We start from the raw sequence: 16,683 nt of genomic DNA, 5'->3' as shown, positions 1-16,683 counted from the left end.
GGCCTCCATACAGACTGCTTGGAAGTGGATGGCCTTGCCGCATTTACTGCAGTACTTCCCTACTGCTGGGCATGGTTTGTGGAGCGAAAACATAAACGCACATCGGTACCATATGTGACATTGTGTCTCATCAGGTTGGGCATCAAATAATCTGTGGAGCCTCGTCTCATTCTTTGGGTTTCACCACATAGATGCTAGTTTTTAAGGTGCTTCACCTGCTGCACTGTGTACATTGACTCATTTATAAATTCTTGTGAGGTCCATTATTTCTTCTGGGCGGGGCGTTCTTAAGAAGGTGTTTCCTGAACACGGACAGTGTGCAACCTTCTATTATGTGCAGTGAGATGCTTCGTCATCAGAGAAGTTGGTGAATTGGCTATGTGTCGCTTTCTGCTGAAGACGGGTGGTTTCATGTTCACGCTAGTTACCTTGATTGAAGGCATAGCTTTCATGGTCACGGTGTGCCTGAGTGGCACATTTTGTGTTGCGGACAGCTATGTGCGGGTGGTGTATGATTTTTATAAACTGTAGTCTGCTTTTTGGTAATCACTTTGACCTCTCTCCCCACTAAGCCTTGATAACGTCCTCAAAGACATCAGCCCACTCAACTCACCGCAACCCTTGATCTTGTTGAGAGTTTAGGTTAAATGGAGGTGGCTTCCTCAAGGCCTAGACAGAAGGCCTATCAGAACTGTGAGCACCTTTCTCAACACCCAAGTCATAGTGGAGCTGTGTGAAAGCGTAATCGAAATTTAGAAGCCACCATGTGTTGGTATTACGGGGGACCTAATGCCAACACAGCAAGGACATAATTATTCTATTTGATCTGGCACGGTCTACACATTTGCACAAAACCAAGTGTCAAGTATACATAAAGCATGTGATTTTTCCATCCAATATTTGGGACCAAAACGACAACACAACAGAGGACATCTTGTGACATCCGGTCAGACATTGTGGTGACCCACAAAGCAAAGCATTTGCGCGGGCACACTCATTGTCCACATGCAGACTGTAAGATGAGGGGTGTGCTCTTGAGTACCACATCTTGAAATGTGGGTGAGTCATGCCCTCCCAGTATCCTGACACATGGGTATGGACTTCCTCTCCTTTTCCTGAAACATATACTTGCCACTTCATTTCTCCATCATGGGGGAGTGCAAAGGTTCCTTTTCACTAGACATTTCAGGAACAGGCACTGTGTCTGCACATGCTGAGGTGTATGATTATTATTCACTTCTACACACCTTGAGATAGCCTCTTCCTCTGCGTGTCGTGAAATGTGAGGCAGCCATTTCCTCTGCACTCTTAAACTGTGGAATGGGCATTTGCTCTCCCAATACCTGGTTGCTATTATACAGGAGTTCAGGGCTGTGATCCACTTGCATTCAGAATGGCCAAAACACTCCTGTGGACATCTCTCGGGCCCTCTACCGCATGCGAAGGACTCGCAAGTTGGCTCCAGTAGAATAAACACTGTGTAACATAGAGAAAACAAAACAATTACTTTACTATAGTATTAACCAAAACAGTATCAGTAGCTGGTGTAAAGGTGCTCTCCGGAGAGGTGAGAAAGTAACCGAAGGAAGCCACACGAAAGAGAGTAGGGAAACCAAAGAGCAGAGTATGACAAGTGTCAGAAGAGGGGTGCTGGCAATGCAAGGCTTTATAATCAAGAGAAAACTGAAGTGTAGGCAATATTACTCCAGGCTGAAGACCAAAACTAAGTACAATACAATAAAAGGCAAACCAAGGGATGTCCTGAGATTGACACATGGGACCAGCAAATATATGAACAAATGGCAAAACTAATGTACCCATTGCGATAAAGAGGTGCGGGCAGCCTCAGGTTGCTGCGATGCATCGTGGCTCACAAATGAGGATAGGATGTCACAAGTGCCGTTATTAAGGCACCGCAGAGCTACTTAAAATTGTGAATTTTAGGGTGCAAAAACAGGCTTGAAATGATCTATTTTTCATTGGCCTTCTCTGGGATTTTTAAAAAGGCATGAAGTTGTTTTTAGGGTTGGCCTGTTGACCCACGGACTGGTAAAATTCAATATTATTTTCGAAATGATCACCAAATATACATACATTTTCCTCTACAATATATTGAAAGTAAAGTGTTCCCGTGCGCATTAATTCAGACCTTCACTGGAATGTATTCATTGGTGAGCTTACGAGCCCGTCCTTGGTGAAGTTTCCTTTTAATATTGAGCAATTTGTTTGTTTCCAGAATAGGATCAACTGATTTCCATAATGGGAGAAAAAGAAGAGATGATTGAAGAAACTTCTATTTATGTGTATACTGTAGCATTGGTATTTTTTGTTTGACCCTTGTTACTTTTCTCAATAGGAGGTTATTGCTACTATCCAGGCATCGTATGCGGAGAAGAAATTGATCTTGCACTTATCTGATGCTGGGTAAGTATCTAGACTATGGAGGTATGTCAAAGTGTTATGCCAGAAGCGCTCAACTGTGGTCCTCAATGCTCTTGGCATTTCTTGTGACTGCAGGGTGGTCATTAAGATATCTACAATTTGATCTCCACCCTCCATTTTTGGGCAAAGGCAAGGAATATTTTCCGTTTTCGTTCAGAATCACAACTGAAGTGTTCAGATTTGTTTGTCCTCACGCACGACATGGTACGATGAGGATCATTCTGACATCACTAAAAAGTGGCAGAAAGCGGGAGTCAATGCAGCTTAGCTACTGGAGGAACCCCTTAAACAACACTCTGGCCCTCATTACGACCCTGGCGGAAAGGGTTTTACGCCAGCGTAATGCATGGCGTACCTTTCCGCCTTACTACGAGTTCCCGTAGCGCCATGGTGGTTTTTTCGCCTGGTTTTTCCGGGCGGAAAAATCCATGGCGCTACGGGACCTGTTGTTAATTACGCCACCGTAATTTACGGTGGCGTAATTAACGCCTTCCCCACTCCCATTATACCCTATGGGGCAAAAATGAGAATGGGGAAGGGTAAATGGGGATTGGGGATTTACCGCCCCGCCAAGGTCGGAATGGGGCGGTAAGTCCGCCAACCCCCATGGCGGAGTTGGCAGCTCTGCGCCATGGACCATGGTGCAAGTTGCACCATGGTCCTCCGCCAGGGTCGTAATGAGGGCCTCTGTCATTTGTTAGCTTGTTTGTGCCATTGCAGGATTTTACCATCCAAATGCTGATTGGCCGCCGAAAGGACACGTCCTCTCATTACAATGAATGTAACGCTGTTTTGGGGGCACAACAGTCATTTTGCAGGTCGATCGAAGGTTTTGGTTCAAGCATTCCTTTCACTCCCTGATGTGCATTACTGACAGTCGTCTCCTAGCTGTCGAACAGTGCATATCAAGTTGGACTTTTGAGTGGCTTTTGAAATGATTATTGTAGTAAACAATGAGTCGATGTCTCATGTAATTGTAGGTTTATTCATAAATATAGTGACCGCAGCTGTATACAACAGTCACCAAACAGTCTTCCCAAACATCAATTTGCGTGAGAGTGTCATCACGTGCTATGATAACTAATACATTATATGCTTCTCCTTATGTACAAAAATATGACATTAAACACCATTAAATAACAATTTGACTTAGTATGAATGGAACTATTACTAGATTCCTCTTTTGATAAACTTCTTTACCCCTGTTAACACATAACATATTTGTTGCACTTAGATGGTCTTATCCTCCACTTTCCCTTCCCGCGCCTCCTGCAGGTATGTTCAAATGCTCATGTGCTACATTTCCTTCCTTGCCACCCTCACCGTCCTGTCCCCTTCCCACTTGAATAGGTTCCAGAACATGTTCATTGATCAATTCTTGTTCACATCCATCATTTCCCTGTGTTTGTTCACGGGAACCAGTTTGCACACTCCTATTCTTCCAAGTTCCACCATTCATCTTCCACACACCCCTCCATATTGTTGCTTGTTTCGTCAGAAGCAAGTCTTGCAGCTTCCTCATTCCTTATTAATACAACACAATCTTTACTCCATTTCTTCCCATCTGTCCTCACAATATGTCTCTTCCCAACCTCCCTTACTCCAATGAAATCATAAAACCGCAAACAACTCTTTGGTACTCGGAACGGTTTCTTCACCCTCACTATGTCTCTCCCACATACACTGGTTTTCCCTTACACCTCCTACCATCATGGTCTCCATAACTCTCGCTCCTGCTAGCATTCCTTCCTCTCTTTTTCAGTCGTGCTCTTTTCAATGTGGTTATAGCTGCGATCGCATTTGTCTCCCTCTCATTCTCTCATTGGTGCTGCTCCCGTTGTCACATGGGCGTATCTCTGTATGCCAACATCATTTCATGTACCTTCACCTTCCAATCCATCCGATTTGCTAACACCAATTGTATGGACTCCTTAATCATAATATCTACTCACTCCACGATAGTAAAGCGCAGTCCCGTGGTTCTCTGTGCCATACTGTCACCTCCGAATGAGAAGGGACTCAAAAGTAAATTTGGGTGCAATGATGGAGTAACGATATGGGTTGGATATTTTTCCTGATAGGCTGTAATGAACGAAAGTTAGTTTGGGATATTACGAGTGCCATGGGGTTGGAGATGGAGCGCCCCTCTTCTTCTCCTCAAAATTAAATGTATACTTTTATTTTCACTGCAACCTTTTTTTACACAGTGGGTTACAGCCTGAGGGGAGCTTGTATTGCTGTGAAAGAAGTTGAAGCGTGACCCAATGACTAAACACTGTGTTAAATTGTACTTTATAATTTTGTATGTTTGCTACTAGTCCTCGGTGAGAGTAAAGCAACTCGACAAACTTTAGAATGGTTTGGTTTTCCTGCAGCCGGTTTCCCACGTGAAAAGTCATACACTGATGTAATGTGTGCATCCGTGTGGCCTTGGTAACCTAGAATGTTGAGAAGGGTAAGATCATGAATGTTGGGAGAAATTACTGTAGTTTCAAATAGTCTGATGCCCTCCCAAGCTACCCCGCTACTCTTAATATTCATCAATAAATGAAATTAATCTTCAACTTCAGTGTAGTTTTGCTTTATTACCCTGGTGACAAGAATGATGGTCAGGTACGTTCAAATAAAGATGAAGGGAAGAGACTTCATCAAGTGTATGAAGACTGACATGGTGTTGAAAGCAGCCACACAACCAATGGCACTGATTAGGTCCTAGTGGGGACATGGGAGAAACCTAATATAAAAACATACGGAGATTGATTTTCCCTGGAGACTAGTAACTGAACTTAATTGTCACAGTTGATGTGTGCTCTGGGTGACTGGAGGCAGGAATAATGGAGGAAGTTACCTCAGAAATTGTGATCCTATTTTTCAAAGACGTAAAACAGGGGCTACCTGTGAGAAATCCTCACTGACAACTGTGATGAGTGAGAAGAACCCCCCATCCTTTGGTAGGAGGCGTTGAGCCACAGAGGACTGGTATGATCCGGTCACTAACCAATGAGCCCACCAGAGGGTGTAAGGAGTGTGGCTCCCCTGGATGTTCACCCTCCTCTGAGATGCAGCATCTGCAATTCCTCTAGGTGGACACTGGCCTTTAAACCTTTGAAAGAGAACTAGAAATCCCAGCAGCCTTACGCATTGATGAAGACAAACCGGAAGCTAATGTTTTCCGCTGTCCACAAGAGTTTGACTGAACAAACATACCTACATATTCAGATGGAAGGAAGAATCCCGACCTCATCTCGTGCTCAGGTGGAGCGCCACACCAGCTCTCCCGGCACATACTGATAACTGAGGAGCAACGCTGAACCGAGTGCAAGCGGGCCAGTGATGTCAAAGGTTTCCCCCGGCTCACCTGAGTTCTCTTCTTGTGGCGTTCCCCGGAGGACTCCTTCTCCCGGCCGGACCGGGACTTGTATAAGTGCGCGGGAGTCGAGTCTGACTCCAGCGCGAGCGTTCAAAGTTCCAGGAAATCGCGTGTTCCAGGACGTCCAGGAAGAGGATCGAAGAAAGGTAAGAGATTCTGGAAACAGGGGAAAAGGGAAGAAAGAATAAGGGAGTTGGCCAGGAACTTGGAAGGATAACGCCGAGCAGCACACACACGTCGAGACACTACCTAGAGATAGCGTTGAGACGCGCGGAGGCATGGGGGCGTGGCCCATTTATAGAACGTGCCGTGTCCGACGTACAGGCTAGTACGGAACATGGCACTGGGCACGGCCATGTTCGAAGTATCAAGGAGCACACTCTCCGTCTGGAACAGGAAGACCGGAAGGGGCTATGTCCATGGTTCATGACAGCTGATTCCAAAATGGAGCCAAGGCCAAAGTGCATATTCAAAACCTCGGAGCAGGTAATTTAGACCAGTGAAGGCCAACTAACATTCACCGAATATGAATCGCTTAATAATAAGGGCATCACAAACCAATTAAGGTATCTATGGAGAAAGGGTCATCAAAAGACCTGAGACGTGTCAGTCATGGGAAAGACCAATCCTACGGTGGCTTACACATAGAGAGCCTCTGGTCTAGGTGTATAAAAAGGATGAGGGAAACCTTTAAGGGGGACAAGCCGTGAGGAAGCAGACATGACGTTCACAGCTTACTTGGCAAACTGGGAGCTGGCTGCCTCTACCAAGGTAGCTCATCCTCTTGCAGTATTGGAGCAGGAACTCGGCCAAGTCTAAGACAGAAGCACCCCCATAAGAACCCAGTGCGGCCAGTATGTGGTACCCACATAAGAGTGTTGCTACAGATGCCACAAATGAGACAAAACAATGGAGGACTCTGCCTTCCCAAGTGAAGCCTGAATAAGAGGGACATTTGAGGAGGATGATAATATCAATTGGTTGATATGGAAGAAATGCCCTTTCTTTCTTATAAAGATAAGTGAAGAGCTCTGGAAAAGTAAGGAGAAGGAATAAGTACCTCGACCTAGGAAGGAATTATGTGATCAGTTGTGGTGAAGTCTGGAGAATCATATCTAAGGAGGAAGCGAGAGGCCATGTGAGGTCTAGCAGAGGGTATAAAAAATACCAGAGACTGCAGAGAGGTCTAGAGAATGAACCGAGAGACCAAGGAGAAGGTCTCAATCTAACTAGAAACCTAGGTGAAGTAGATCAGCAATGTGGGGGTCCAGTGTCATAGAGATGCTGTGCCTCTTTGTGCCCTGACCCATTCTACGAGCAGCTTCTTTTTTGCAACCCCTCATTCTGATTTGTGTATGGTGGACTGGCAGGTATCCTTTCAGTTTGCCAGTGGAAGGGGAGATGAAGACTTCGTCATTTTGCAATATCTGGGCACAGGGAGTTTTATATGCCTAGGCCCTAGGCTCTCATCTCCTCTCCTCCAATTTGTCACCATGGCTGAGAGACTCTACGTAAAGGAACTCTGTCAAGCAAAGGGGTTATGCACCTTTCGTGGGGGTCCACTATCTAATGAGAGGAGGGAGTGCGTTATTATTATTTATTTCTTATAATGCGCCAACATACCCATAGGCCTAAGGGGTCAACAAACAATAAGACAAGCACATAAACGAATGAAAATACAGAGAGGGTCCATTATTCACAGATGTCAGTATTATAAAACAGAAAAATCAACAACTAACTTCAGGTCTGCATAGACTCTCAAAGTCATTAGAGATGGATACAAAGGAAGGAAGGTTACTTAAACCTCAACCCACCAGTATACAGTCCCTGGCACCCTGATTGCACCAGTGAGCTATCCTGACCCGTCGGATGATTTTAAGGTCTGACATTCTCACAACGCCTGGGTCAGACTTTTGGCGTAACCATGCCAGGGTCTTATTCCTCAGGGCATCTCTAGGTTCATGTCCCACTGAGGTCTCTACGTTAGTGATGATAAAATTCCTATGATCCATAAAGATCTTCTTCATGAAATCATCAGCAATAGAGGGCATTAAGATTTTACCAATATGCATCTCCGTAAACAATATTTAGGGCTAAAGATATTCTGTTGAGACAGTAATACAGGGACTTGGACAACCTCTCTTTCAGTCAACAACGTAGGCAAAAAAGGTTGAGCTTGCTTCTCAACAATAGGAGTAACAATGGCAGGAGCTTTCTGATTCAATAAAGATGTTCGCTGTTTCACTGTTTTTTTTATCCAGTGGCAATGTCATATGCTCCAGCTCTGCAGTTGTCTGACAAAAACTGTCCACAGTATCGTAGCAATTTTACCCTTCCAATCCCCCAACAGTTGACTTTTCCATGGAGGAGCCGGACAGCTCAGATTACATTGAGTTGTTTGAGAATTCTGATACATATAGACTTCAGATGTCTGATCATTCTTAACTACAGTCTGATCATATTGACAAGACTTATCTTTTTTCGTTGGCTGAAATTGCACTGCCAGTTCGTCCATTACCTCAATCTAAAGGCTAACATCTTTAACGTTTTTACATAAACAAATTTCTTGAATTAAATTGTCCTTAATAGGCAGCCATTGTGTGGGACTAATTGGATCAAACTGACAGGTTTGTTTATGTTCTCCATCAGACAATTCAGAGGAAGGTTGCACAAGAGCTTCCATGTCACCCCTCTCCATTACATCAGAGTTTGGTTCCCTGAGCCGCCTGGTCTCTTGCAGACAATAATAGACTTCTGGGGTGGGATGTCCCTCCTCTCCAATGGGTATGGGGAACACCGGTCTCCCTCTACACATATGTTGTCCAGTGGTCTGAAGAGTTTTTTTTCACAAAGGGCCTTTACCTTTTTGGGGTCCTCCCTTTAATCCCCTCTGTGGCCCATTGGACCTTTTTTGCTCTCCTCTGGCTACACTTACAGACTTTTTCCACAGACTGATCATCATAGTTCACCCTCAACTCGATGATGATTAATAGAGCCTTGGTTCCTCCCTTCATGATGCCTCAAGGAGCTTAATTAGGATATGACAAACCCTGTGCAGGTTTGGTTGGCGTTTGACCTTGAATGAATTCCATGTCCCACCTCCATTCTTCAGTGCAGGCTTTGTAACCTAACTCAGTCAGGTTCTCTCCCGTCTGCCTGAGTTCTGATACAGACCTGAGACCCTGCTCCAGAGGGCCCTACCATTTGTTAATTCTGGCTACAATGCTGAGGGGGATGGCAGCCTGCAACCTTCTTAGTACTTCGCTCTAGGGCTCCCTCCAGGCCCATTTTTTCGTATTCTGCAGCACTGAAACACAGGCTCAGTGTATTTCACACCAACCCCCTGTCCCCTGTCTCCATGAATCCAAACGGTATGTTGTTGGGAGCGGAAGGGGTTTATATTTCTCAGAGGTTTACCTTTCTTGGCAACTCCACTTGTACTGGTCAAAGAGGGACAGGCTGGGGTACATGTTTGATCTGGGACATTGATCTGGGTCAAGGGTAACCATGCTTTTAGGAATGGTTTCCTTTGGGCAGGGATTATCAGCGTGGCACTGTGTGCTTCTCCTTTTCAGCAACCTCCTGGATGGCCAGAGTGGGTTAGTCAGGCCTTGCTACTGTAAAGTGATACATAATTCACCAAGAAGACTCCAGGTCCCAGTCTTTGCCTCTTTTGGCTCCCACCATCATCAGCTGGCCGGTGGTTCTTCATTCCTCCTGGAGGTCTTGGACCTGCCATGATATTATATTTATTTGTATCATGCTCATACACAAGTGTTTCAGAGCGCGACAAGGCAAGGGAGGGTAACAGGGGAGAACACAACAGCGATCTTACTAGGCCCAGTGACATTTCGAAAGAGCAAGTGCATGGGAAAGGGAAAGGGGGAAAGTGCATGGAAGGGGGAGAGTGGAAAGTGCGGAGCGGAGAACAAATAATCAAAATAAATAGATCATGGAGGCAATAAACATTGGTAGTGCAGCCAGAATGTGGCAAGTGCTGTGTTTACAGGTGCAGACTGGGTAAGTCTTATAAGTGCAGAAAAAGAAGAAAAAGGGGGCTGAGGGACTATATGGATACAGATACAGTCCCCAGGGCAAGGGGTGGCCGGTCAGGAGGCAGTGCAGGAGGGTGGCAGGGTGAGCAGATACCTGGGCCCAGGGGACAGTGGGTGGCCAGGTGCACAGTGCCAAGAGAGAGCAGATCAGCAGGGGAGAGGGGGGAGAGGAGGCAGAAGCAAAGAGGAAGGTCTTGAGGTGCTTCCGGAACCGTAGATGGTTCACCTCAAGTTTTAGAGTGGCAGAGAGGCTATTCCAGAGGGAGGCCCAAGCCGAAGACAGAGATCTACCCCCAGCTCGTTTTTTGAAAAACGACTGACCCTGAGGGAGTTAGAGGTAGAGGAGTGAAGAGCTCGAGAGGGGAGGTATTTGCAGAGGGATAGCTGAAGGTATTTTGGACCCAGGGCCCAGAAAGCCTTGTGGAGAATACAGAGGGTTTTGAATTTAATCATTGCATCCACTGGAAGCCAATGGAGAGATTTCAGAGCTGGAGAGATACGATCCCAGGGCTTGAGGCCAAGGACAAGTATCGCAGTCCTGTTCTGGATTAGTTGCAGAGGGTGGAGAGCATAGGCAGGTAGATTTAGAAAGAGGCTGTTACAATAGCCCAACCTATAGAAAACCAGAGCTTGGGAGACGGTGAGCTTCTGGGGGAAGGAGAGGAAAGGCAGAGTACCTCTGTGGAGGTGCAGTAGGAAGTTTGACTTTTATGAGAATAACATGCCAAGGGCGTTAACTGTCAGCAGTGTTCCCTTCAATCTTGGGGCCATCTCTGCACAGGAGCTTTACCTGCATCTTTAGGTCACACCAGCTTCCTGCTTTTGTTAAAGGTGTCAAAACACTCTGGCCTAAAGTCAGAAAGCCCTTCTCTATCCTTTAGTTTACTTTGTGACTCCTGCCTCTTTCTCTTGTACTCCGGTTTCCCTCTGTGTTGGCGGGGAGGGGCCCACTGTCATGAAAGTGGCTTCAGCCTGGTGGACCAGAGCTTGGTTCCCCATGCTTTAGGAGAGGTTTTCTGCCACTCCGGGGTGTTTTTCCTGTCCCTTTCTCTCCCACTTCTCCCTATGATGTCTGCTTAGAGTCTGCCCCTATTGTGGTTATTGAACTATGGGTTTTCTGGTTCAATGAGATGTCTCCTGTCTTACCAACTGCCATCTTCTGGGTGGGAGTGGGGAGGTGGAGGCCTATGCTTCCGGCTTTCTCAGGGCTTGCACAATCTCTCTCCCTCCCGTCTGTTCCTTTTATCCCATTTTGCAGTTTTGGTTCTAGCCTTTCAAGCTTTCTCTCCCAACCCACTCAAGCCCATTCTTAGATTGAGAAAATTGTCTTCTTGGCAATTAAAACTGCCCAAAGATGGGGGGATTGTGAGTTTGTTCCTTTACCCTGTCCCCTTTGTGCACTTCCAGCCTTAGAATCAGCCCTCTTTCTGGCCAGGGATTGTCTCTGCTTTCCTTCTTTACAAGGACCCAGCATTTCTTTCTATGATGAAGGAGTAGTTTCACCAGAGTGTGGTCGTCCCCTGGATTTGGGCAGGTCAGTATTTGTGTCCTCAATCCGATCGGCCTCTGTCAGGAGTTGTGTCTCTCTTTGGTTTCTTTGGAAACAGACATGCAGGGTAGTCCCTTTTGTCGCTCCCATGAGCCGACATTTTAGGTTTAACATCATGATGGCTTGTGACCTCTCAGGGTCTGTAGCTGCTCTGGCCTTTGTGGGGAGATCAGCCAGTGAGTTCTCTGCCTCTTGGGCCTCCTGACAGGATGTTCAGTGACAGGCTTTTCAGGCACCCTTCTCGGCTGATTATCTTTCATACAGAGGCTTTTTTCTCCCCTTCCAGAATCATTTATCAAACACAATTGAGTAAGGTCATGTGGGGATCCCAACCAGTAAAACACAGCATTCAGTCCTGATTTTAGAGAAACCAAACGGTTCAAGATAAATGCTACTTTGTTTTTAATCTAAAAAAGTAGCATATGTTATATATACATTTGTGGAGACATAGGATACTCAACAAAAAACATTAATACAACACATGGCCTGGTACATAAGTAACATGGCCCAAAAATACATTTTGGGTTAAGAGTTCCAACAATTACAACTCCTGTATTCCCTACTAGGGGTGAATTCTCTAAAATGAAAAAAAAAATATTTGCCTTATTGTTACATACATATATACATATACATGGTGAAACAAGTGTAGAGAGAGAAAACATTTTGTGATATGTATAAAACAATAAGGCAAAGAAAACCATTTTTCATTTTGGAGAATTGGAAAGAGAAATAAAAGTTGTGATATGTTCAAAACAACAAGGCAAAGAAAAATATATTTCTGTTTTGGGGAATCAGAAAATATGAGAAATAAACTAGTAATGAAGAATAAAACTATCGACTGGACATTGTGATTTGTCTAATATGGAAGTAATCACCCTATAACTCAATAAATACAACAATTGGCGCACAGTTAAAGATACCATTTCAGAGTATACAGTATCTATTGACATATTGCAATGCTCACAATATAGGTATCCATTGTGTCGACAATTACGCATAACAAAAAAAGAGGCAGATTCACCTAGGACTTGAGCCTATCCTTTGACCGGCTTCTCTAATTATGAATGAATTTACCTTCTTGTTACTCATGTTCGATTTCCTGAACAACCGAACACGCCTCTATTTCACACTTTGGCTGCAGAGTTGGCAATGCTCTCTTTTTGAAATTATGCCCTAATTTGCCACAGCTGAAACGTGTTTCTCTGTTTTATACTTCACAGAATTGAAATTAAAGATTACAGAAGTGCCTCTGAAATGTCTGCGGTAGGTAGTTCTCAAAACGTTGTTTGTTGTGATGTTGTGACTGTCTTTCAGACATTTTGCTAATGTCTCTTTTCTGTTTTCAGAAGGAAGAATCCATCCGGCACTTCTTGACGAGGACCGTCTCAGTAGTTGGCATCCCCGCTGTGATCTCCCGTAAGTTCCTTGCATAGGGTGTGCTAATAGTGCACAGTGTGCAAATACACTTCATCTGCTCCAATTCTAACCAAAAGATGCATCCAACGATGTTGGGGAGGGTCACGCCAGACGACAGCACACAAGTAAAACAATGACGCAATGGCCACGCCGCAACAAGGCAATGGCCTTTTATTAGGGGGCACACGTCACGTCCGCCGCATGTGCCATAACGTGACAGCGGTACGTTACAACATCCCTCTTCCTTCATGAACAAAAGAAGCAGTTGTCATTAACATTATAAACACATATCTGTAATGGTACTAGTGTTCTGTGGGGTCCACCCAAAGCATTAGTGCATGGTAAGGGGGTAAAGTTCAGTGGCCCTCTGGAAGACTCTCGCCAGTGCCAAGGGCCCTTCAGGCAGGACGTTGGCTCAGTATCAGGCTCTCAAACACCGCCAGAGAGGAGGCACACACCCAGTGTGGATTTCTGGTGCCTCTCCGACCTTTATTAATTGTGGTGACGCTTCCTGGCGTCACCACGTGATTGGCTGCGTGCCTGCTGGTTGGTGTGCGGCTCCCATTCACAGAGCCATGCATACTTCTAGAGTGCTACCAGGTCCTCTTACATCCCTTCTCCTTTCTCAAAAAATAACAAATACAGGTTCCCCCTAACCTCACCAATCTTCTGGTTAATCAATCTTATATATAGTCTCTCAGCTTTGCTGGTGCTCTCACTATTCCCCGAGGCCTGCAAGGTGTGCTAACGTTGCTCCCTGTAGTGATTCAGAAAACTTCTTCCTCTGGTGCAGCTTTGGGATCACGATCATCGTTGCTCCCACCTTCTTGGTCAGCATTCGCAGGATTCTCCTCCCCTGCAGTTCCTGGCTGCGGCATCACTCTTGAATGCTCTTCTGGCTAGTTTTGCAGTTGTTTAAAATGAGAAACGTTCCTGGTGACCGACTCTGACCCTCTTTGCACCATGACCATGCATCGTTCCATGGCAATTGCCTTCAGTGGAGATGGGTCAAACAGTAATGCGAATTTGCTCTCTGTTCTCTTATTCTTCAGGAGAACTGTCTCCTACCTCCAGCGTTTCCAATGCAGCACCTCAATGTCCTCTCCCACTGTCGTTCATCTGTTTCCTCCTGGCCAGGTATGCATCGTTGTCCGAATCCGCTGGTTGTCATTACAGGATGGTGGGAATCAATGTGCGTGGAGCTCCTCCCATCAAAACCGTTGCTGGAGCAACTCCCGTCATGGCATGGGGTGACCACCAATACACGTGTTAGTAACTGGTAAATAGCTCTTTTGGTGTCAGTCTGCTCTTCTCGGGCAATCCGCAGAGTTTTGTTCAGGTCCCTGTTTGCCTGAGGCCAGCTGGGAGTAATTTTCCTGTGTTGGACACCCAGCCTCTCTAGGAAGTCTTTCTCAGCAGCCCCTTTGAAGGGGGGTACCGTTGTCTGACTTTTGGACAGCTGGCAGGATATGTGTTGCAAAAATCTTCTCCAGCTTTGTGATGACAACCGATGCTGCTGTTGGCTTGACAATTTCCACCTCTGGGTAATGCGAGTATTCGTCTACGACCACTAGTCTGTATCTTCCATCCGGAAGGGATCCAAAGTCTGCACTCACGCTTCCCATGGGTGTTCACCCCTGGGCACAGACCTTATAGGGGCTGGTGGTCTGACTGTCCCAGACAACTGGCATGGGATGCATCTAGATACAATCATATCCACAGTGGATTCCAACCCCCGGGAACCATACCTTCTCCCTCTGGCAAGATTTTGTTTTCTGCACTCCTTGGTGCCTGATGTGCGCCAACCATACCACCTTGTCTGTCAGCTCTGCTGGGATCACCAAACTCGAGTGTTTGAGCAGCAGCCCATCTGAGCCTTTCCCGCCGTCGACTCAGTAACCTCAGACGGGCTAATTCCATCCTGTGACGCAGCTTATGCAAAAAATTCTTCCAGCGCCTGGATTTGAGAGCCTCCTTGATTGTGCCAAAACACTCATCCTGCAGGCAGTGCATACTTTCTACAGCATCAGGGCAACGGGCATGTGATCCAATGCCACCAAGAACACATGTAGGCGGTCAGCCAGTTTTGATTCTCTCAAGGTACCGGCCCACAGGTGTCAAAATTGGCTGGGTTGCCTGTTCCCAGCCAATGCTCGATCACAAAGTCTTATTCTTGCAGTTGGATAGTTGGAGAATCCATTTTCCAATCTGAGGTGGTGGGCGTGCGGACGTGCCTGAGAATATTGGGATCCGTGGCTTGTGGTCTAACAGCACCGTGAATGACCGTCCATACAGGTAAAGATGGAAGGGGCTACATCCCCAAATACGACTTTCGCCTCCTTTTCAATTTGGGAGCATCGAGATTCAGGTTGAGTCAGCACCCTGCTGGTGTATGCGATCGACAGAACTTCTCCTTTTGTTGTCCATTTGATGAGAATGGCCCGAGACCGTGGGGGCTTGCATTCACCACAAGCTTGGTTGGCAGGGCAGGGTCAAATTAGGACATTGTGGCATTTTCCACCAATGCTTTTTGTCACCTGAAACAGCATCTGATGTTCTCCACTCCATTCCGATGGTGTTGAAGATTTAGTCAACCTTCGTAGCGGCTGCGATATAGATGCCAAATAGGGGATGAATCGACCACAATAGTTGACAACCTCTAAAAAACTCTGCACTGCAGACTGGTCTTTGGGGGTTGTCGCTGCTGTAATGGCCTTCACTTTTTTGTAGATCTGCTGACATTCCGTCCTTGTGGAATACAAACCCCAAGAAATAAAGACGGGCCTTAAGGAACTCATATGTTTTCCTATTTGGGCTGAGGCTGTTGTTATTCTCAGCAGGTCTGTCCGCAAACGTGACATGTGTTTGATGAAAGTGGCCGCGAAGATTAGGATATCATCGCGTACATTGACCACCCTGGGAATACCAGCCAAAATTTTTCTGATGGTGCTTTCGAAGATCTATGAGGCTGACAAAACACCAAAGCTGAGTCGCTTGTATCTGTCAAGGCCTACATGCGATGAGAAGGTGGTAATATAACGTGACTGCTCATGGAGCAAAAGCTGATGGTGTCTCGCTCACAGGTCAAACTTATAGAAGTATTCCGAGCCTTGAATGTCATCAATGGTGGGGGTGGGGCCCGCTCCCTCATCACGGCTTTATTGGGAAGGCGCATGTCTATGCAGATGCAGACTTCATGCAGGCTTTTTGGCTTCCGAGCCACGCAGATGGGAGACACCCATGGTGTGGGCCCAACTGCCTTCACAAAGATACCAGCCTCTTCCAGGTTGTGCAGTTCTTGTTCCACCATCGGCCTAGGGTGTTTGAGCGCTACTGGTTGAACTGTAGGACTGAAGTGGAGGCATATGTCACTTGATCAAAAGTGGCCTATCCTTAAAAATATGTTTGCAAATTCTGCCAGTAGCCCTTCAATATCCTCCATATGCACAGGAAACAGAAATTTGACACGATCAAGTTCTTCGGTGGTGTTACAGCTCAACAAAGTGGCAGTGTCCATGTCGGTGACATAGACTTTCCGTTGAGTCGTAGAGTCTACATGCTGGAACTTCATCATTGCGACTCCCTCTAGTGATATTGGCGTGTCACTCCCATTAGTGAAAAGTCTTACTCTTGTAGGACCAAGGGATGGACAATGCTTCATGCCTCTGAATTTACCTGCGCTCATGGCGTTGACGGAGGCCCCTGTGTCGATAATGGCAGGCATGAACTCCCATCCGATCATAATTCTGCAGCGTGGCTGTCGTCTCTTGGATTGTTTGCACCCTAACGCTGAAATGATGAAGACATCACAATCATCATCTGAGTCTTCTGGTTCGGGGTTATCTTCTGTG

At 46.1% G+C, this 16,683-nt stretch overlaps 1 protein-coding gene across 1 annotated transcript in view; it reads left to right on the top strand.

The window, feature by feature from the left end:
* LOC138449643 (cholesteryl ester transfer protein-like) overlaps nt 1-16,683 on the top strand; it is a 204,189-nt gene that overhangs the window by 177,202 nt on the left and 10,304 nt on the right. Inside the window, exons 12-14 of the mRNA XM_069604785.1 lie at nt 2,357-2,424; nt 12,637-12,679; nt 12,763-12,832. Coding sequence (XP_069460886.1) covers nt 2,357-2,424; nt 12,637-12,679; nt 12,763-12,832 — 181 coding nt within the window. The remainder of the gene's footprint in view (nt 1-2,356; nt 2,425-12,636; nt 12,680-12,762; nt 12,833-16,683) is intronic.

The sequence above is a fragment of the Ambystoma mexicanum genome, chromosome 1p (assembly GCF_040938575.1).
Source record: "Ambystoma mexicanum isolate Mex_15411 chromosome 1p, UKY_AmexF1_1, whole genome shotgun sequence".
NCBI classification, from domain to species: Eukaryota; Metazoa; Chordata; class Amphibia; order Caudata; family Ambystomatidae; genus Ambystoma; species Ambystoma mexicanum.
Note: the sequence above shows the minus strand (reverse complement) of the source record. Positions and strands in the feature narration are given on the sequence as shown.